This window comes from Pseudoliparis swirei, chromosome 24 (assembly GCF_029220125.1).
Source record: "Pseudoliparis swirei isolate HS2019 ecotype Mariana Trench chromosome 24, NWPU_hadal_v1, whole genome shotgun sequence".
Taxonomy (NCBI): domain Eukaryota; kingdom Metazoa; phylum Chordata; class Actinopteri; order Perciformes; family Liparidae; genus Pseudoliparis; species Pseudoliparis swirei.
In genome coordinates this window covers 22472218-22489508 of record NC_079411.1, presented here as the reverse complement: position 1 = coordinate 22489508, position 17291 = coordinate 22472218, and the positions used below count along the sequence as shown (strand labels likewise).

The window sequence follows — 17291 nt, the reverse complement described above, 5'->3', positions numbered from 1 at the left end:
GGAGGAGGAGGAGTCATTAGGCAACTAAATGTGACATAGTGGATATATCATCCTGCATTCTTCCTACATATGTTCTTTTTGCTCAAAAATATATTCTTTCTCCGCAGTGCCCATATCCCCGAGCCTCTGCCTTCCCCCTCTGTGGCTTTCAGGCGTTGTGACTCACATTCACACACCACACATCTTTATAATGGCACCCAATTAGAGCTCAGTAAGAAAAGAAACTCTCACTGGGTTCTTTTTTTTAGAATAACACACGGGCTCTCGTAAGTGCCATGGCGTGATTATCATGTTTAATGCGTAAAGAAGAGATTTAAGAGTTTGCACTATCACTATTTTTAGGTGACAGCGTGGGCGTGTGGTGTTATCAATCCTTTCATCATTGCATTGTGGAATTATTTTTCTTTCTTTTTTTACAAACGCTGCTGCAAGGGTCATGTGAGGTAAGTGTAAAGCCTGAGTGGGCTGGATATACACTTGAAAAGCAGTGGCCATGGAAACGCTCTATACCTCCAGCTAGAGGAGCGAACGGCCTTCAGTGTAGCACACAGAAAAAACATCCAGTTTATTAACACCTACTGCAAGGTGAATTTGTTGTTACCACCAAGCTATTAAAATGAATGGTGGCCACAGACATTTTACATTACATTTTACGTTTATTCATTAATTTCATACGTTTGGAGTCGTGTAGTTGTCATGTCTCGTCAGCAGAGCAGACCAACACTCCTCCCTCAGGATGGTGTACAATGCCCATCAGAGGCCTCTTTAGCTTCATAAAATCAAGAGTGAAGTGATCACAGGGGTGAGAGTCCTTGATGGCACGCATGAAACACTCGCTGAGTACCTGAGAGGTCATTTAGAGGATCATTTGGGATCGGAAGGATTGGTCTCCAACGGGAAACCGCAGCTGTAATCTGATTGTTCAGGATGTGATTGGGACTGTGGCATTCAGGCAATCCACACACACACACACACACACACACACAGGCACACACACATGGGAGAGAGAAGGAGCTGCTATAAGATGAATATAGAATATGCAGCAATCATACAATGATGAAGTTCCTGACTCAACATGCTCCATATACGTTCTCCTTCACAGTTGAAAAAGTGGCACGCACACACACACACACACACACACACACACACACACGCATGCAGGTATAGGGGTAGGGAGGTATGGATAGATAGATAGAGATAGATAGATACATAGATAGATAGATAGATAGATAGATATAGATTGATAGATAGATATACAATACATAGCACTATCTGATTATATTCAATTTTTTATATGTTGTGCATTTATATTACTTTATGTTAAAAATGCTGCTGTAGTTAAAACAACTTCCCTTTGCAGGATTAATAAAGTAACTATATATCAATATACACACACGCACACACACATATTCATTTCATACACAGATACACACATGCACACACATATTTATATATATATATATATATATACGCAGCTTCTTGGGTAAATAAGCAATAGCCATTATAATATCAAAAAATATTTTTATTTGAAAACATCTCAAGTGCATTGAATTACACAATGATACTACGATATTATATGATGTACAACATGGACTTAATTCCTTGTTTCTATCTGCTCTGTAAACTTCGTCTCAGCCTGTGTTTCTCTTATTGAATCCGACATTTCTCCAGCGCTTTGCTCGGCTTTCTGGCGGAATGTAACCCGATCACATGTCGGAGATCCGTGCTAAAACTGGGCCGACGGGCCAGTGGGTACAGAGCGCCGCAAGCTTCCTCGCGCCCCGGGGCCGGACAGCCCCTCCCAGGCACACGGCCTGTGCGCGTCGCCTGGTAGGAGCGGAGGGAGAGTTTGCGATGCTGAGACGGGCCAGTTTCAGCCGGAAGCCCGCCGAGCGTGGCCAAAGTTTCAAAGACTTCATCTAAATTTGTGCTTTCCTTTGCAGATGTTTCAAAATAGGCACAGTCATCACCGAGGACTTGGAGCACCTCTGCCGCAGATATTCCTCTCTTGGACTTCAGGGTATCTGCCTTATTGGCGCAGACCACCAGGGGAACCTGCGGCTGTGCGCACTGCGCTGAGGATTTGGAGAGCTTGGATTTAGCGGCCAGAATCTCAGATCTCAGGGCGCACACCTCGTCAAAAGAGCTCCGGTCATCTAGACTGAACACTAGGAGAAAAATGTCTCCTGCAAAGAAGAAAGAACATGTATTATTTTTTTCTCTAATCGTTGACATTTTTATCCACGAATTATTTGAGAGAGAATATATCATTTACGCACACACATATATATGAATTGCAACGATTATTCTGTTTAAAAAAATGACAAGCATGTGTAAGTTTCTGCAGGGCAGAGATAGTGAGCCAAATACGCACCAGTGAGGATAGACAGCCGCCTCTTGGCTGGGAAATCCCTTTCCCTGGACGCGTCCAGCACGTCAATTTGGTACGTCTCCCCGCGGATACGAAACAGTTTCCTCAGGAAATCCTCGGAGGTGGGACTGTACTCCTCCACAAACCCGTCCGTGAGATATCTTCTTAGGATGGAGGTCTTGCCAACCCGCGGCGCACCGAGGACCACGATGCGCTTACAGTTCTGAGGCTTGGTCGGTGCTTGCGCTTGGCCAATTTGGCGCTGCCGGGTTTGCCCGTGGAGAACCAGAGCTGCCAGCTGATCAAGTGGGGATCTCTTGCAAGCGTGACTGCTGTTGGCTGTGGACAGTTGCCTTACGGCTACATCTGAGCGCGTCTTCTTGTCCTGTTTCCACTGAGACGAGGCCACTTTAAGTATCCCCAATCCCATTTTAATGCCCGATGAACTCAGATGCTGCGCCTGCGACGCGTTTTTGTACGCCAGTAAGACTCTGGAGGACCCGGCGGAGCACTGCCCGTCCATATTACCATGAAACTGGGGCACATCAGTGGTGGAACTGCTGAGCTGGTGCGCAACCGGGGTGGGGGTGGTCTGTGTTCCGCTGGAGATGCTGCCTCCCTCCATCGTTTTAATTCGATGTTGGCTCTTAGCTCCACGCAACATACTGGGCAGAATCTGCGATGTGACTTTTCATCGTCACTCAAACTTTCTCTGGAGCTGAGGCTGATGTCAGCTGTCTTTTATAGGCCATCCTCAAACCCCGTGATTCATCCGCGTCATGCTGACTCACAGAGCGTGCCGCTGTGTTCCTCATGGAGAACACGGTGTGTTGACAAAACATGATGCGGACTATACTGACTGAGCATCACATATAGGATGTAATCCCGTGATTGACCATGTTTCTTAAATCCCTTGATAACTTTGATCGTGTACAATGTCCTAAATTATTTGGATTATTATGTTGAAATTAGTATTGCCATAGGCTATTGCATCAAATACATTAATTTATAGGTCTTCATATATATTGTTGTTTTTTGTAATCCCCATAAATCATGCACAGAAAGAAGAAAGAATGAACTCTTTCAAGGACATATTTGTGTTCCTTGCTCATGTTCTTTGTCTTTTTTTTATGCGGTGGTTCTTTTTATTTGTTGTGTTTTTTTCTGTATCTGTACAATTTGGGGTTTTCGTATTATAAATGTACAAACATTTGTTAATATATATATATAAATACATAAATAAGGAAAGAAAGAAAGAAAGAAAGAAAAAGAAAAAAGGCTCGTTCGTTGCTCCGTGGCGCTGAGTCATCCGTTGCCATGACTACCACTAGAGAATACTCGGACTAGCAGTTAGCTGGTTAGCAGCATTAGCTCGCTGGCTAACTAACGCCACATTAGTTGTCAGGTTGCGTTCGCGGCAGATAGAAAGAAACACACGAGCTGCAGCGAGTCCCCGGAGATGGAGTTCAGACGTCCCGCAGGTCAGCTCACGTACAACTACAGCTCCTCTGTCTGCGTCTGGCCCTCGACAGATAAGTTCACTGTATTCTCGCTCACGTCTCCACCTGTTCACCTTTTACCCTGATGGGTCTCACACTGCGAGGTCACTGTGTGTGAAACGCTTCCTCGTTGTAGTCAACGTGTTGGAAGAAGTAACTTCAGCAGGAGTTACATCTGAGTAACGTTACTTCTTCCATTTAGGCCTACTTTAGTACTACACTGCACAATTGTGGTCTAACTACAAAACAAGTCTACAGAGACTTCAAGTAGCTTATAATGCAAATACTATTAAAGAGACCGAGTTGGAGATGTGCCAGCGAAATGTTTGTGGCTGCAGGAGTCAATACTTTCAAAGCTGTTTTAAGAAATCTTCTGTACACATTTATCTGCCGGGTTGATGGCTTTGAAAATGAAATCATCATGGCTTTGTCAAATATAAAGTTCAGTACTAGCTACATGCTCCCAGTCCCAGCTGTGGAGACATTGGTACAGCTGTCTATTTATAAAGCATTTGTAGTTCTATGTATTTTATTTGTGATTGTATATGTATTTTATTCTATTTTAATGTTTTGCACTATCTGGACCTTCAGTCTCAAATAAAAGTGTGATTGATTGATAGTAGCAACACCACAGTGCAGCCACAGCCTGGCCTACTGGTTACAGGTACAAGTCCTGCCGACAGTACAATACTATAACAGGAGTCTTCCTAAAGTATATAACTCATACTCTTCCTCTTTTTATGAACTATTCTTAATGGGCAAAGTAACTGTAGAGTTATCTAAAATATGTAACATTAAAGTGGAGTAACTAAGTACTAGTAGAAGTATAAAGTAGCTTTGATAGAAATACTCAAGTACTTGGGCGTTAGCGTTAGTTGCATTCAAACACTTTTTCATACGATTACAGTGAAAAGCAAATGTGGATTTGATGCCTTTAAATGTCGGGAAGAAATACACAAGATCTGAACCAAAAATAGGTCTGCATCATATCCTTTGGAGCGATTCATTTGACGTGTCAAAGTGCTGCAGCAATTTCTTTCCTCAAGGGCACCTGTTGCCTAGGGGACTTATCTGAATAACTGTACTGACTGAGTCTGTGACGGAAAGCATGGAGGAAGCGAGGCACACTTACAAAAGAAAAAGGATGAATCATTGTTGGCGTGGCCATGGAAACTATAGCCAGGCTCTGATGGATAAAGAGACATTTGCTGAATTGCATAACCGTGTCAGTATGCCAGATTAATCTCTTGTGTGTGTTTGTGAGCACTGATGTACTTTTGTAGAAGCTCTTTTCACTTTTCAAAATGTTACAATTGGGGGATAAAAAAAACCACATCATGAATCCATGTAATCTGTTTGCAGTGATTAAAGAAATACTTTGAGTTCCTGCAGCGCTCCGTTTGACCGAACATAGCATCAGTCAAGCAAAAACTAACTTGCCATTTTATAACACATGTCTCCTCTCCCGCAGAGGACAAGAAGCTAAAAACATCCGAGGAGGATATGCAGGCTAGTTGGATCATTTCCTTTTTCCCCCCAATAAAATACAAATTGTGTGTGTATGGCACCAAGGTTTTTTTAATTTTGCAGTTGTATAAGTAACGGAGAATGTGATGATGACTGCAGATTCATATACCAAAGCCACCCAAGGGTCGTCAAAAGCCAGCGCTGACGGCTTGTGTGCGTAAAACACAGCCGGCTGATGAAGTACGGGATGCTGTGAATCTGGACCCTCGCTCTCAACTTCCGGACGACACAGGTTTTGTGACATTCCTTTTCCCTCATGGATAATTATAGACGGTACAATAGCTTATTCAAATATTTCCCGAAGATAAAAAGAGATATTATCCTCGTCATAATATGCACCCATGTGGCTAAAATAGATACTTTTTTTTCTCTTTCCAGGATTGGAAGGGCTTCGGTTTGATGACCATGGGATGGTTCTTCCCCACAGCATTCTGGGTAGTTTAGAGGATTTCAGAAGTTATCTGGAGGCCAAAGGGGAGACAGAGGTAAGGTCGTGAAACATAATGGGATCATGGTGAAAGTTGTTTACATGCAGCATTTAAAATCGAAAGCTGACAAAACTGACAAATGCAATTTCAAATCCGTTGGCCGTGCTGCGTTTAGTCTCTTCTGGTTCCTTCTCCACCATCCAGTGGGTGAAGCTCATCCCGAAGTCCAAGAGATATGATCCATCCGAGGCCCTCGGGACGCGTCACTCTGAGGCTGCGGAGAGTGGGCGTGGCCTCCCGTCAGGCCACAGGAACGTGCAGTGTAATGCGCTGCAGCATTGGCACACGCACATGACGCAGCGCAGGCAGCAGCAGGACTTCTTATCTGGTGAGCTGATCAGAGAATACAGCAACCTGAAAGTCATCATATCACAGCCTTAAATGTGTTTTACTGTGAGTGTGTTGTGCTGCTGTGTTTTTTTATTCTATTGTTTTTACAGTGGAGCACAACAAAACTTCCATGAGTTGGAATTTAAAAAAATCATCTGAATCTGAAACTTGTATACAAATGCAAGGATGTGAGCGAAGCCCCAATAAACTCACTTACCTGTAGTTGTCTAAACATTGATAATAGATCAGTACCAAAAAAAAGAAATATATTGTAAAAGATTTTAACTTGATTCAGGAGTTTTTTAGTTAAGATTCTCATACATAATCTAAACTCGAGGTTTCTCCTTTTAAGCAAATTAACGAGCGAGATGTGCTGCTCAATTCTCGCAACTGTTCGATTTACAACATATGCATTAACTTTCTTTCTATTTCTTTCTTCTTCTTCTGCTCCTTTCAACTCTTTCCAGAGTTGCTCGACAGGCCGGTCGAAAACTTGCTGATGAACCAAGCGAACCACTTCAGAGAAACTCAGGAGAAGAGAGAGTTCCTAAACCAAGTCATGCCACTCATCCACTCTGGATATGTATGACACATATTTGCTTTCTCTGGTCATTTGTCAGAATCCTATCTCATCTTCGTTATATATACATCATATTACCCCGCGTGTGACCTTACCGTTACTTCTATGTCTTAGGGTTACCGCGTGGGCAGTGAGTTTTGGAGCCTGCCTCACCATTATGGAGATGAATTGAGTGGCATCACCGCCACGCTGACTCAGACCGAGCAGGGCAGACGGGAGCCCGTCACACACGTGGGACAGCCGAGCAGCGTACGCCAGGAATCGGGTAACCACCTCCGCTGTGTCCCAGATGTTCTCCTCTGCCTCGTTCTCAAAACTGTTTCTACCACCGAACATATCTGTAACGCCACAGTTGAGCAGCACAATTTTCTCCATCGATGAGAAATCTTTGATAACCACCGTTGGCATGAAGGGCAATCTCAAAACATCTTGAAACTAGAATACCTTCGCATATCACAAGATTGGGCATTGAATTATGAACATTTTGGCATTAGTTGCATACCAACTGGATAGAAATTGAAGAAGATTTTGACCTTATCATGACCTTGACCTTTGACCCGATCGATCCCAAAATCTAATCAAATGGTCCCCGGATAATAACCAATCATCCCACCAAATGTCATGAGATTCAAGAAGATTTTGACCTTTTCATGACCTTAACCTTGACCTTTGACCCGATCAATCTCAAAATCTAATCAAATGGTCACCGGATAATAACCAATCATCCCACCAAATTTCATGCGATTCGGTTTAATACTTTTTGAGTTATGCGACTAACACGCATATAAATAAACAAATAAATAAATACACAGCGATCAAAACATTACCTTCCGCATTTTCAATGCGAAGGTAATAAGTTCAGAGGGGAGCGGGGGATGGGGGATGGAGGGGGGTGGGATTTGAACTGAGAGTAACTGTATTCTCTCTGTGGGAAATGTGTTATCCTCAAGGAATAATGTCTGCTGAGACTCTGCGTCCGGCCTCTCGGACCTGGGCCCAGAGTGCATACCTGCAGCGCCGGTGTCAGGAGCTCGGAGAGGTTCTACGGGACATGGACATGAAGACGCCGGTAACGCTATATACAAACCGAATAACACTGAATTTAGCTCCGGCTCGATAGCACTTCAAATGAAAAACAACTTGTCTTACTTTAGCTTTTGCTACAGGCCCTTGCTCCCTCTGATTTGCTGTTTTAAACTTGTAATATTTCCTAATGAATTGGATGGTTTAAAAGGTCAAAGGTTGAACAACAAGAGGTTGAGCAAAAAGACGAGCGCATCGCAGATACATCAGTATCAGCGCTCATGTTTGCCGATAAGCAACAAGAAATTCCAGCGTGGCTACCACAGAAAGGACAACATTATTAAGTTAATACATTTTCTTTTTAAAGTGAATATCTAATTGCATGGTGTTACAGTTTTAATGGCCTTTTAGTCGGTACAGCATTACGTTTTTAAGTACAGTTCAACATCTTTGTAAAGACACAAAAGATGGCTCTTAGGCTTGTAAACTAACACTTGTGCGTCTGTACATTAATGTACAGACGCGCAAAGACGCACAACATATAATGTGTTTTTGAGACCAGCAAAGACTATTTTTACTTTTTTCCTATTTTACTAAGATTTTTTGTTTTGCTTTTTTTGTATTGATTTTTTTCAGTTTCAATGAACAAAAAAGAACGCAATAAAACATTGTAAATAACAATAAGACAAACAAATTCAATTAAAAGAATAAAGAGATACAAATAATAAGAAAAAAAAGACATACGTCGAAAATATATAGCAAAGATTACTTTCAGTTATATTTTTTCAAATGTAAAATATCCAACATCCTCCAGTTGAAGTGCTCTCTCCCTGATACCCAAGTAAACAAAGAAACATGTACAAGTTGGAGGTGTTCCTTACCTTTTGGGTACTCTGGTGATTGTCTGACACCATTGGATCTGTAATGTATGACGCCTCCAGCGATCCATCTGGAGTTATGATCTAACGGGAAAGTTGTGGCGCCACAATCCAAAATCCCATGTTATCCACATTACACTTTATTTTTGTTTTCTCTCTAACAACGTCCAATAACCTAATTTCATATAACTCATTCAGCACAGATTCAGATCTTTGGTTTTGAACCCAAACAACTACTTTATTGGACTGCTCGCTGACCAAAGACACAGCGCTCTGGAGCTGCTCACACCCACAGGACACTCTGTCTCACGACCGGTCTCTGTCTTCACCAACAGCCGGTGATTACCCGCCTCGAGCGCACTGTTCCTGGTTCCCTGTACAAGGGAACAGGACATGGACAAGGCAGACAGCATATGCACACGCACGGCCACACAAGTGAACATACGCATGCAGGCACACAACCTTAGACCTGTTCAAATACTGTTGTGGTGATATATATTTCATAACCTGCTAAATGTACATTCAGTCTACACATGCATAATGAGATTAATGAGGAACTGGAGCCCTTCCACAAAAATACAAGAGTACACACATAAGGTACACTTATAACACATATATATATATATTTATATATATATATATATATATACATAACAATATATATAGGGTACACACATAAGGTACAGTTGTGATATATATATATATATATCATAACTGTACCTTATGTGTGTACCCTCGTATATATATATATAGTTCAGTTGTGATATATATATGTATATATATATGTATATATATATGTATATATATGTATATATATATATATATATATATATATGTATCTATATATCTATGTATATATATATGTATATATATATATATATATATAGAGAGAGAGAGAGAGTGTATCTCTGTTAAGATCTAGGAGGGTGACAGAAAAGAGACTGATCTTGCCTTGCTGCTCTCCATGCTGTACACACACTCTCTCTCACACACACACATGTCTGTGCTGGTGACAGATATGGTAGAGGAGTGCTCTGTCGTGCTGGTGGCGAATGTGATGCTGAGGATATTTGGGGTCTGAATTGCCTCGTGACAAACACCCCCCAGCAACAGATTGTTCTGTCAGCATCTGAGGTGTCCACGAGTTTGTGACATACGTGTAAAAGGAGAGAGATGGTTGACAAAAGGTGAGCTAAAAATATAAAAGAGAGAGGGAGGTAAGTAGACAAGGAGCAGGAGTACGTTGACGAGGGGGAGAACAGCACATGTGCATTGTTTGTGTCTCTCTGCCAACTGGACGCTGTGTTCCTGAACACCTCATCTTTGACTCTCTCGCTGCACTCTGAACATCTGAAAGTTGAATGCACACACGGTGTTCACCACCGCCACTTTGTGCCACTTTTCATTACAGGAGATCAATGGACTGGAGGTCATTGGCTCGAGCGAGCCGTTCACTCGTGTCTCAGTGTGTCGCGACCTCCCCCCGGAGAAGGAGGAAGAGGAGAAAGAGCACGAGAAGATGAAGAAGGAGAGCCTGTAAGCTGTGGTTTACTGATTTCGAAAGGCACTAAAAAAAATGCAATGAGTGAATCAATGATCAATTCAATGTTGCAATAATTCAGTTGGTATATGACATGTGGCCAAGTTGTTTACCAGGTATTTCAGAAAATAATATATGGATACATTTTCCATTCATGTGTGACTCAGTTGTTAGAATGTTTCATGTTATAATTGTACATGTACTTCCAACTCATGCCGTGAAGACGGTCTCTGTTGCCACCGGTCCTTGAAAGCAGCTTATTGACGCCAGGTTTTAAAATGTCTCGTTGGAGAAGAAACACCTGATTGCATAATGGCCCCTAAGGGCTCTCCTTCGGGAGGTGGGCAGTCCGTCTAGTTTCTCGCTCGTGGGCTGAGTCCTTTTGAAGGATCCCCCCCCCCCCCCCCCTGAGCCGGGACACGCTAATGACTGACTGGAGTACTTCTGCTGTCTCTCTGCCTGTCGACAGCGATCCACTGGCTGATGATGATGAGCGGCCAGGTGCTCTTCTCATTCCTGCCTTGAGGTTCTGTGGGCAGCTCGCGAGCTGGACAGGCAACTCGACCGCTCGGCAGGTACGGAGCGACCTTCACAAAGAAGGCTGTTTGGTGTGTGTGTGTGTGTGTGTGTCCCGACCTGGGTCCCGGTTACAGGACACACACTCTGTCTGTTACAGGTGGCCCTGATGTATGTTTGTTTCTCCAGTTACAAACAAAATCCGGTACATTGTCTAACTTGAAAAAGAAAATGTATTTGCAAGTGCTAGACCTTCATTAGGCAAATTATTTGTAACAATAAGAAGCCATCTTAAATAGAGGGTCCCACATGTCATACCTCACATGCAATAGGAAGGCATGAATATTAGACCCGATGATAATCACAAATATCAGCAAATAAATGGATGCCGCCACAATAAATACCAACATACCAAAGCAAACACTTAATCAACGTATAGATGTGTAAAACAACAAAACTCAAATGTACCGCCATCCAATCAAGCATGCCGACAATCAGAAGGTCCCGATGAATCGATACTCAAGTCCCAAGAGGTAATGGCAGTCACCATGAGCCGGTTACATTCACAGATGGACCTGAACGATCTTCTGATTGGAGGACGAGCCGCTCTGACACAGACCGAGTGATGCCTTATGATGCCTTATGATTTCCCCCCTTTTATTTGCAGATAGAGATGAATCTCTAAAAATTAGAAGAAAGTTCAGGCCGCACTGTAAGAAAAGACAGTATTTTATTTATTGTTGAAATCAATCTTATTGCAGTCGAGTGGACCGAGTGCTGAGTGATACATGTGACTCATAGTTCCCATGTTGTGCAAATCATATTCATAATATCCACGGCCTTCTCCATACAGTCTGAATAATAATAATAAAACTTGTAGCTAACAACAAGGTTATTTGTTTTTGATTAATGTCAATGTGCTTTGATTCGTGTCCCCTTCTCCCTCTCATTCCCCTTTTGACCAGGGAGAAGTCGGACTCAGTGCCACGTTAATATTTGAGGCCCCGACTGGTGAAAGAGCCTCTTCGCACCTGGAGCTGCACAATGAGGGCAGCACGGCCATCTTCTACAGCTGGGAGCAGCTTCCCGTGACACGCAGCTTTCCGATACAGCGACCGCGGACAAAGAATCAGCACTTCTACTTCAACTCGTCCTCTGGTACACACCAACACTCCCAGACACCTGCTTGCCTGGCTCTCACCCCGCTTCAGATGCTGTCGGCCCCCCTCGGCCCATCGTATCTTTACAGCAGCGCGCCTCCCTTGCGTTACATCTTCGCTTCCTCTCCTCATCCAGGTGTGATCCGTCCAGGTGACGCCCAGCGGGTTGAGTTCATATTTAAGTCCGAGGAGTCGGGCATCCAAAGTGAAGTGTGGCAGCTCAACACCCACCCGGTGCTGCTGCGAGGAGCCTCCATGCAGCTCGCACTGAGAGGAGTGGCCCTGTACCAGGACAACACTGCAGACCAGAGGCTTTTCATAGAGGTAGAAACAGAAAGTGAGACACGACTGAGGTTCCCATGACCAGGAACTCATTCTTTTAATGTCTGTGTCTATGTTGTGTGTGTGTGTGTGTGCGTGAGAAGACAAAGCTGGAAGAGATAGTGAAGGTGAAACTGTGCCGGGCGATTGTGGATGAGGTGCTTCGGGGGGTCCGCAGCCCAGAGAGACCGAGCTCTCCGGCAGAACTCTACGTCACTGAAGAGCAAGTGTTTTTGGGCAAAAACCCCGAGGTAATCTCCTTAAAGCACCTCACACTGATCTCCAGTCATCAGTGGAGTTTATGTTGTTGTTCTATCCTCATGAGTTCAGCGACTGAGAACGATCCTATGAAACTAATATTTTAGTTTCATATAGTTTGAAACACATTGCTCATCATACATCAGGGTGGCCCACATCCATGTCTCACTGATGTATTAGGCAGTGTTTGTCCTCATTCAAATAATGAACCCATTCACTGTGATGCTCTTTTTTACATTTCACTGATTATAGCTGACCCTCTATTATAGCCATCATAATTTATGGTAGCTCACTAATTAATAATAGATAATCGATACAATCTTAAACCAGTCTGAGTTGTTTTTAAACAGTATAAAAGAGATTATGTTGCCATGGCAGTGTAATATGAACTTGGCTTTAATTGGTTTAATTAGCAGGGAATATAAAGCACTGACTTAAAGGTCTCTTCGGGATAACTAAATGAGACAAAAGCAAGAGACATCGGAGGGAATAACTGGATGCAATAATGCTAATACTATCCAAACATGACATTTAAATAGTATCTCATATTGTACCGACCATTGATTTTGAATAAATGGAGGACTTTCATGTGTTACCAAATATTACGATGATTACAGCTCTCTTTCGGTGGTCACATGTTATCACCACACAGGGTGGCACATATATGTTCTTCTCTTCCCTTGAGCAGTGATTAAAAATGACGACATGCATTGATACTCTTCACATATTTAACTATTCCATGTTTTGTTCTAGTTGCAGTACCTTCCTCAGCCAGTGGAGGACCTAAAGACACTGTGGCAAGAAGTGCATCCGGAAAGCTCCTGGGACTTCTCTGTCCACACACTCCGACAGGTAGAGACATAATGTGACGTTCTGGTTCATGATGAAACTGTACGTGCAAAAAAATAATATTCAAGTAGCGGTACATGTAGCAGGTAGATCCACGGGCCTCTTTGAATGCACTGTGCGCCCCTCTGTCACATGTTACGGTAAGATAGGTAAGGATGTTTAACGTCATTGTAAAAACATACGACGAAATGAAGTGTGTGTCTCATCAGTCAGTACAGCAGTGACAGATAAAACCATGTATAAAAACATTAAGACAGGACATTCTAATTTAAAACTAGAACGGGCACTCGGTAGAGCGCATACCTTCGCCGCAGCCACATGTTGGCATTAGTTGCATGCCAATTGGATCAAAATTGACCGCGCTATGGTAAAAAGAAGATTTTGACCTTTTCATGACCTTGACCTTTGACCCAATCAATCCCAAAATCTAATCAAATGGTCCCGGGATAATAACCAATCATCCCACCAAATTTAATGTGATTCAAAGAAGATGTTGACCTTTTCATGACTTTGACCTTTGACCCGATCGATCCCAAAATCTAATCAAATGGTCCCCGGATAATAACCAATCATCCCACTAAATTTCATGCGATTCGGTTTAATACTTTTTGAGTTATGCGAATAACACGCAAACATACAAATAAATACACAGCGATCAAAACATAACCTTCCGCATTTTCAATGCAAAGGTAACAAGACATTTAGAAATATATTTTTTTTAAATAATAAGAAGAAAAAAACATAAAACGCAGGCATCAATGGCATAAAAGTGAACAAGTGTTGTGGTATTTGTAGATTTTATTCTTGTATTTGTGTGCCACGTAACGACACTTTAACCTGCTGGAAATTCACTTTGGTCACTGCCTTGTGTATTTATTTTGTTTCCTCTGTATATTTAGTATTCTAGTATTAGTATTTAGTATTGTTATTGTGTTTTCTGTTTTATTTTTATTTTCTATTAATGCTCTAATGTGTACCCGCGGCTGTGATCCAGAAATGTCCCCACTGTGGGACTAACAAAGGATTATCTTATCAAATCTAATCGAACACATTTCTGCGTTTGTCTGTTCTCCACGTGAGGTTGTGCTGTCTGTGCGTGAGGAAGAGGAGCCGGCGCAGGAGAAGAGCCTGGCCCGACTCAACTCCCTGCTTCTGCAACTTTATGAACCTCCTCAACTTCATCACCGCCCGCTGACAGCGGCAGCTATCGGGTGAGGCATTAGCCGCCTTATTATCGCCTCTTGGATCTGTCACACGCACACTACTCAAGAGCCACACCCGCACGCTTGATGCGGTAAGCATATTGTAGTGTGTGCTGCCCCCTGCAGGCAGCAGCTGTGGAGGGAACTGCTTGACACGATGGCTGCTGAGGCGACGAGGCTCAGAAACCTGCTGGGCCTCCCAGAGAAAGACACATGGGTCGATACACCCCCGAGCTCTGACCCCGGTGACACTCACGCACTTTCAATCAGACATTATCGTGGTGAAGATTCACGCTGCTTACTGCTGTGTTATGACACCTGCAGATCTGGTGGATAAGAGCGAGCACAAGGGAGGAGCAGCTGCCACAGAGGGGAGCGGGACGAGGTCCAGAATTAAAGACGACAACAAAGGGGAGTCCCAATCAGCGGAGGCGAAGGGGGAAAAGGTGAATGTGTTTGTGTCGCTGACTCACTTTTGAGGTGCGACTATAAATAGTTTTGAGAGCGGACTCAAATGTGCTCACGAGCATGAATGAAACACAACTTTACGACTTCAAACAAGCCGTCAGTTTGTCATTCATCCGTTCATCCGTTCATCCGCCATTCAACAAGACGGCTCTTGATCTCTTGTTACGACCCGGCCACCTCCTGCCTGCTTCCCACTACGGCGTATGGCCCCAATCTGATGTTCTGTTGGTCGGTTTTCTGTGTGTGTTACATTCACTCCTCCCACTAGTGTAGGAAGCTAGTCCTCTCCATCACGTGTCATTATAGTCGCCTAACAATAGAATACAGTCGTGGCCATTCATGTTTTTGCTGTGTGACTGGTGTGAGATTGTTATGCAGATGATTATTATTTCCCTGCGCCCGGTCCCCCTCCCACTTTGCATCGTCCAATTCATGAATCGGAATTTCGGCAACTTTTCACAGCTGGCGCCGGGGGATGTATCGAGCCTTAGTGGCGTCCTGGGGGGCTCAGGTGGTCATCACATGACTCATGCGTTGGGTGTGAATCTGCCCCCGGGACCCGTTACGACATCGCTCGATACCGAACGGTTTGTGCCCCCATCGTCCGCCATCATCGTCGGAATAGAGAGATGTACATTTTGTAAATGTAGAAACGGACCACAGACTGTGTGTGTGTGTGTGTGTGTGTGTGTGTGTGTTTGGTGATTTTATCCACCGCGTGCCGGCTGAGTCATAGGTAAGGTACCGCCTGTTACTCACAGGGAACCATGGTAACAGGACACTGTGTGAAAGTGCGCACCTGCTCTCGACCAGTCCAAGCCTTCTGTGGTGAACGTAAACACACACACACACACACACACACACACACAGCTATACGTTACTTCAAACAGCACATGACATCCAGTATTATTAAACACTGACATTGGATTGCTTATAGCGGCCAGCTCGGTGTGGACATCTCACCGTGTACTGAGTGCTCAGTAAACGCTGTCCTGCTTTAGTGAGTCTGTGTTCTACCTGTGCAGGACGGCAAAAAGAAGGGGAGACGAAGGGAGGAAGTGGGGAAACGCACTCGGGAAAAGCAAGACAAGGAAACGGCCTCGCTGACCGATATCCCCGCAGACGGCGCTGGTCAACAACCTCCGAATGTCGAGCTGGAGGCCGTTTACACGGGAGTCCTGCACAAAAAGGCAAGTCTTTGAATTATCTTACAGATTTTTATTTTGAAGGGGCTCTCACAACAGCTCGGCGTATACTCGTCACGAGGAATACTATGTAGAAATAATTGTGTAATATCTGTTTTGAGAATATTTCAAAAGTTTTGGGAAAGTTGCCCTGATGATGTCATCAAGGTGAACTCATGTCGGGTTTGAGACTTAGAATAACAAAATAAAAAATTCTGCTTTATAAACTGTTTACAAAAGACACTGTCCGGCTGCATGGGAAGTATATGATTATTTGTTGTTAAATTAAAAGCCATGAGGTCTCCGCCTCCTTTTCTAATGTTGACCACTGTGTTTCTTTAATCTGTCTCTCATGAGTCCCCAAACACTAAATAACTCCAGTACTTCCCATAAATCCAACGATATGTATCTGACAGGTGTACGTGCTGATGGAACACCTGGTGGGTAACCTGTGTGACCTGATGGCTGAGCTGGACGAGGGGACATGAACTGGACACGCGCACCGTCGTGCAGTAACACGTGAGAGGCGGGCATGGAGCCCATCACGCAAATGTAGACTTTAAAAACGTGTCGCAGAGGATTCCGTGATCTCTTGTGTGTGGACACCCTCTCTCCTTGTGAAATCAATAAACGGAGTGTATTCTCCCGGCGCAGTGGATGCGCGCTAAATATGCGTCATGTGTCACTCACGCTGTCACACTCTGGTCCGCGGGCGGTAGTCGGTCAACAGGACCGCTGACTCTGCACGCCGAGTCTCTCGCTCTCTCTCTCTCTCTCTCTCTCTCTCTCTCTCTCTCGCTCTCTCTCTCTACACACACACACTCGCTCACCGCGGTGATCGTGTATGCTGCATGTGTGCGTGGCTAGCTGCCGGGGCCGTACAGTGCGCGTGTGGATGAGGCTGCCGGAGTGAGTGAGAGAGAGAGAGGGGGGGAGAGAGAGCCGTGTTACCGGGGCTTATCCTCGTCCTATGCGGATTTCACCACTCGCATCCTCATCCAGGGCACCAGGCCCGGGTTCAGATCAGACGCCGACATTCCCATTCAAGGAAACGCGCACTGCTCCTCTCTCTCGCGCGCGCTTTGCCGGATATAGCA

At 44.0% G+C, this 17291-nt stretch overlaps 2 protein-coding genes across 2 annotated transcripts; one reads left to right on the top strand and one right to left on the bottom strand.

Moving 5' to 3' along the window:
• Positions 1–1577: 1577 nt before the first annotated feature.
• rasd2b (RASD family member 2b) lies at positions 1578–3430 on the bottom strand. Its single transcript, XM_056410283.1, has 2 exons — positions 2375–3430; positions 1578–2186 (listed from the first exon to the last, which is right to left on the bottom strand). Exons 1-2 carry the CDS (start codon positions 3033–3035, stop codon positions 1648–1650), a joined length of 1200 nt encoding a protein of 399 aa, XP_056266258.1. The 5' UTR covers positions 3036–3430; the 3' UTR covers positions 1578–1647.
• Positions 3431–3830: 400 nt separating this feature from the next.
• mycbpap (mycbp associated protein) lies at positions 3831–16789 on the top strand. The gene is made up of 19 exons (XM_056409588.1): positions 3831–3852; positions 5342–5379; positions 5497–5629; positions 5776–5882; positions 6030–6213; positions 6683–6798; positions 6910–7060; positions 7746–7864; positions 10108–10232; positions 10706–10811; positions 11718–11910; positions 12049–12236; positions 12338–12484; positions 13245–13343; positions 14421–14551; positions 14669–14787; positions 14867–14988; positions 16036–16200; positions 16611–16789. The coding sequence occupies exons 1-19, from the start codon at positions 3831–3833 to the stop codon at positions 16680–16682; spliced, it is 2337 nt and encodes a 778-aa protein (XP_056265563.1). The 3' UTR covers positions 16683–16789.
• The last annotated feature ends 502 nt before the right edge of the window (positions 16790–17291 follow it).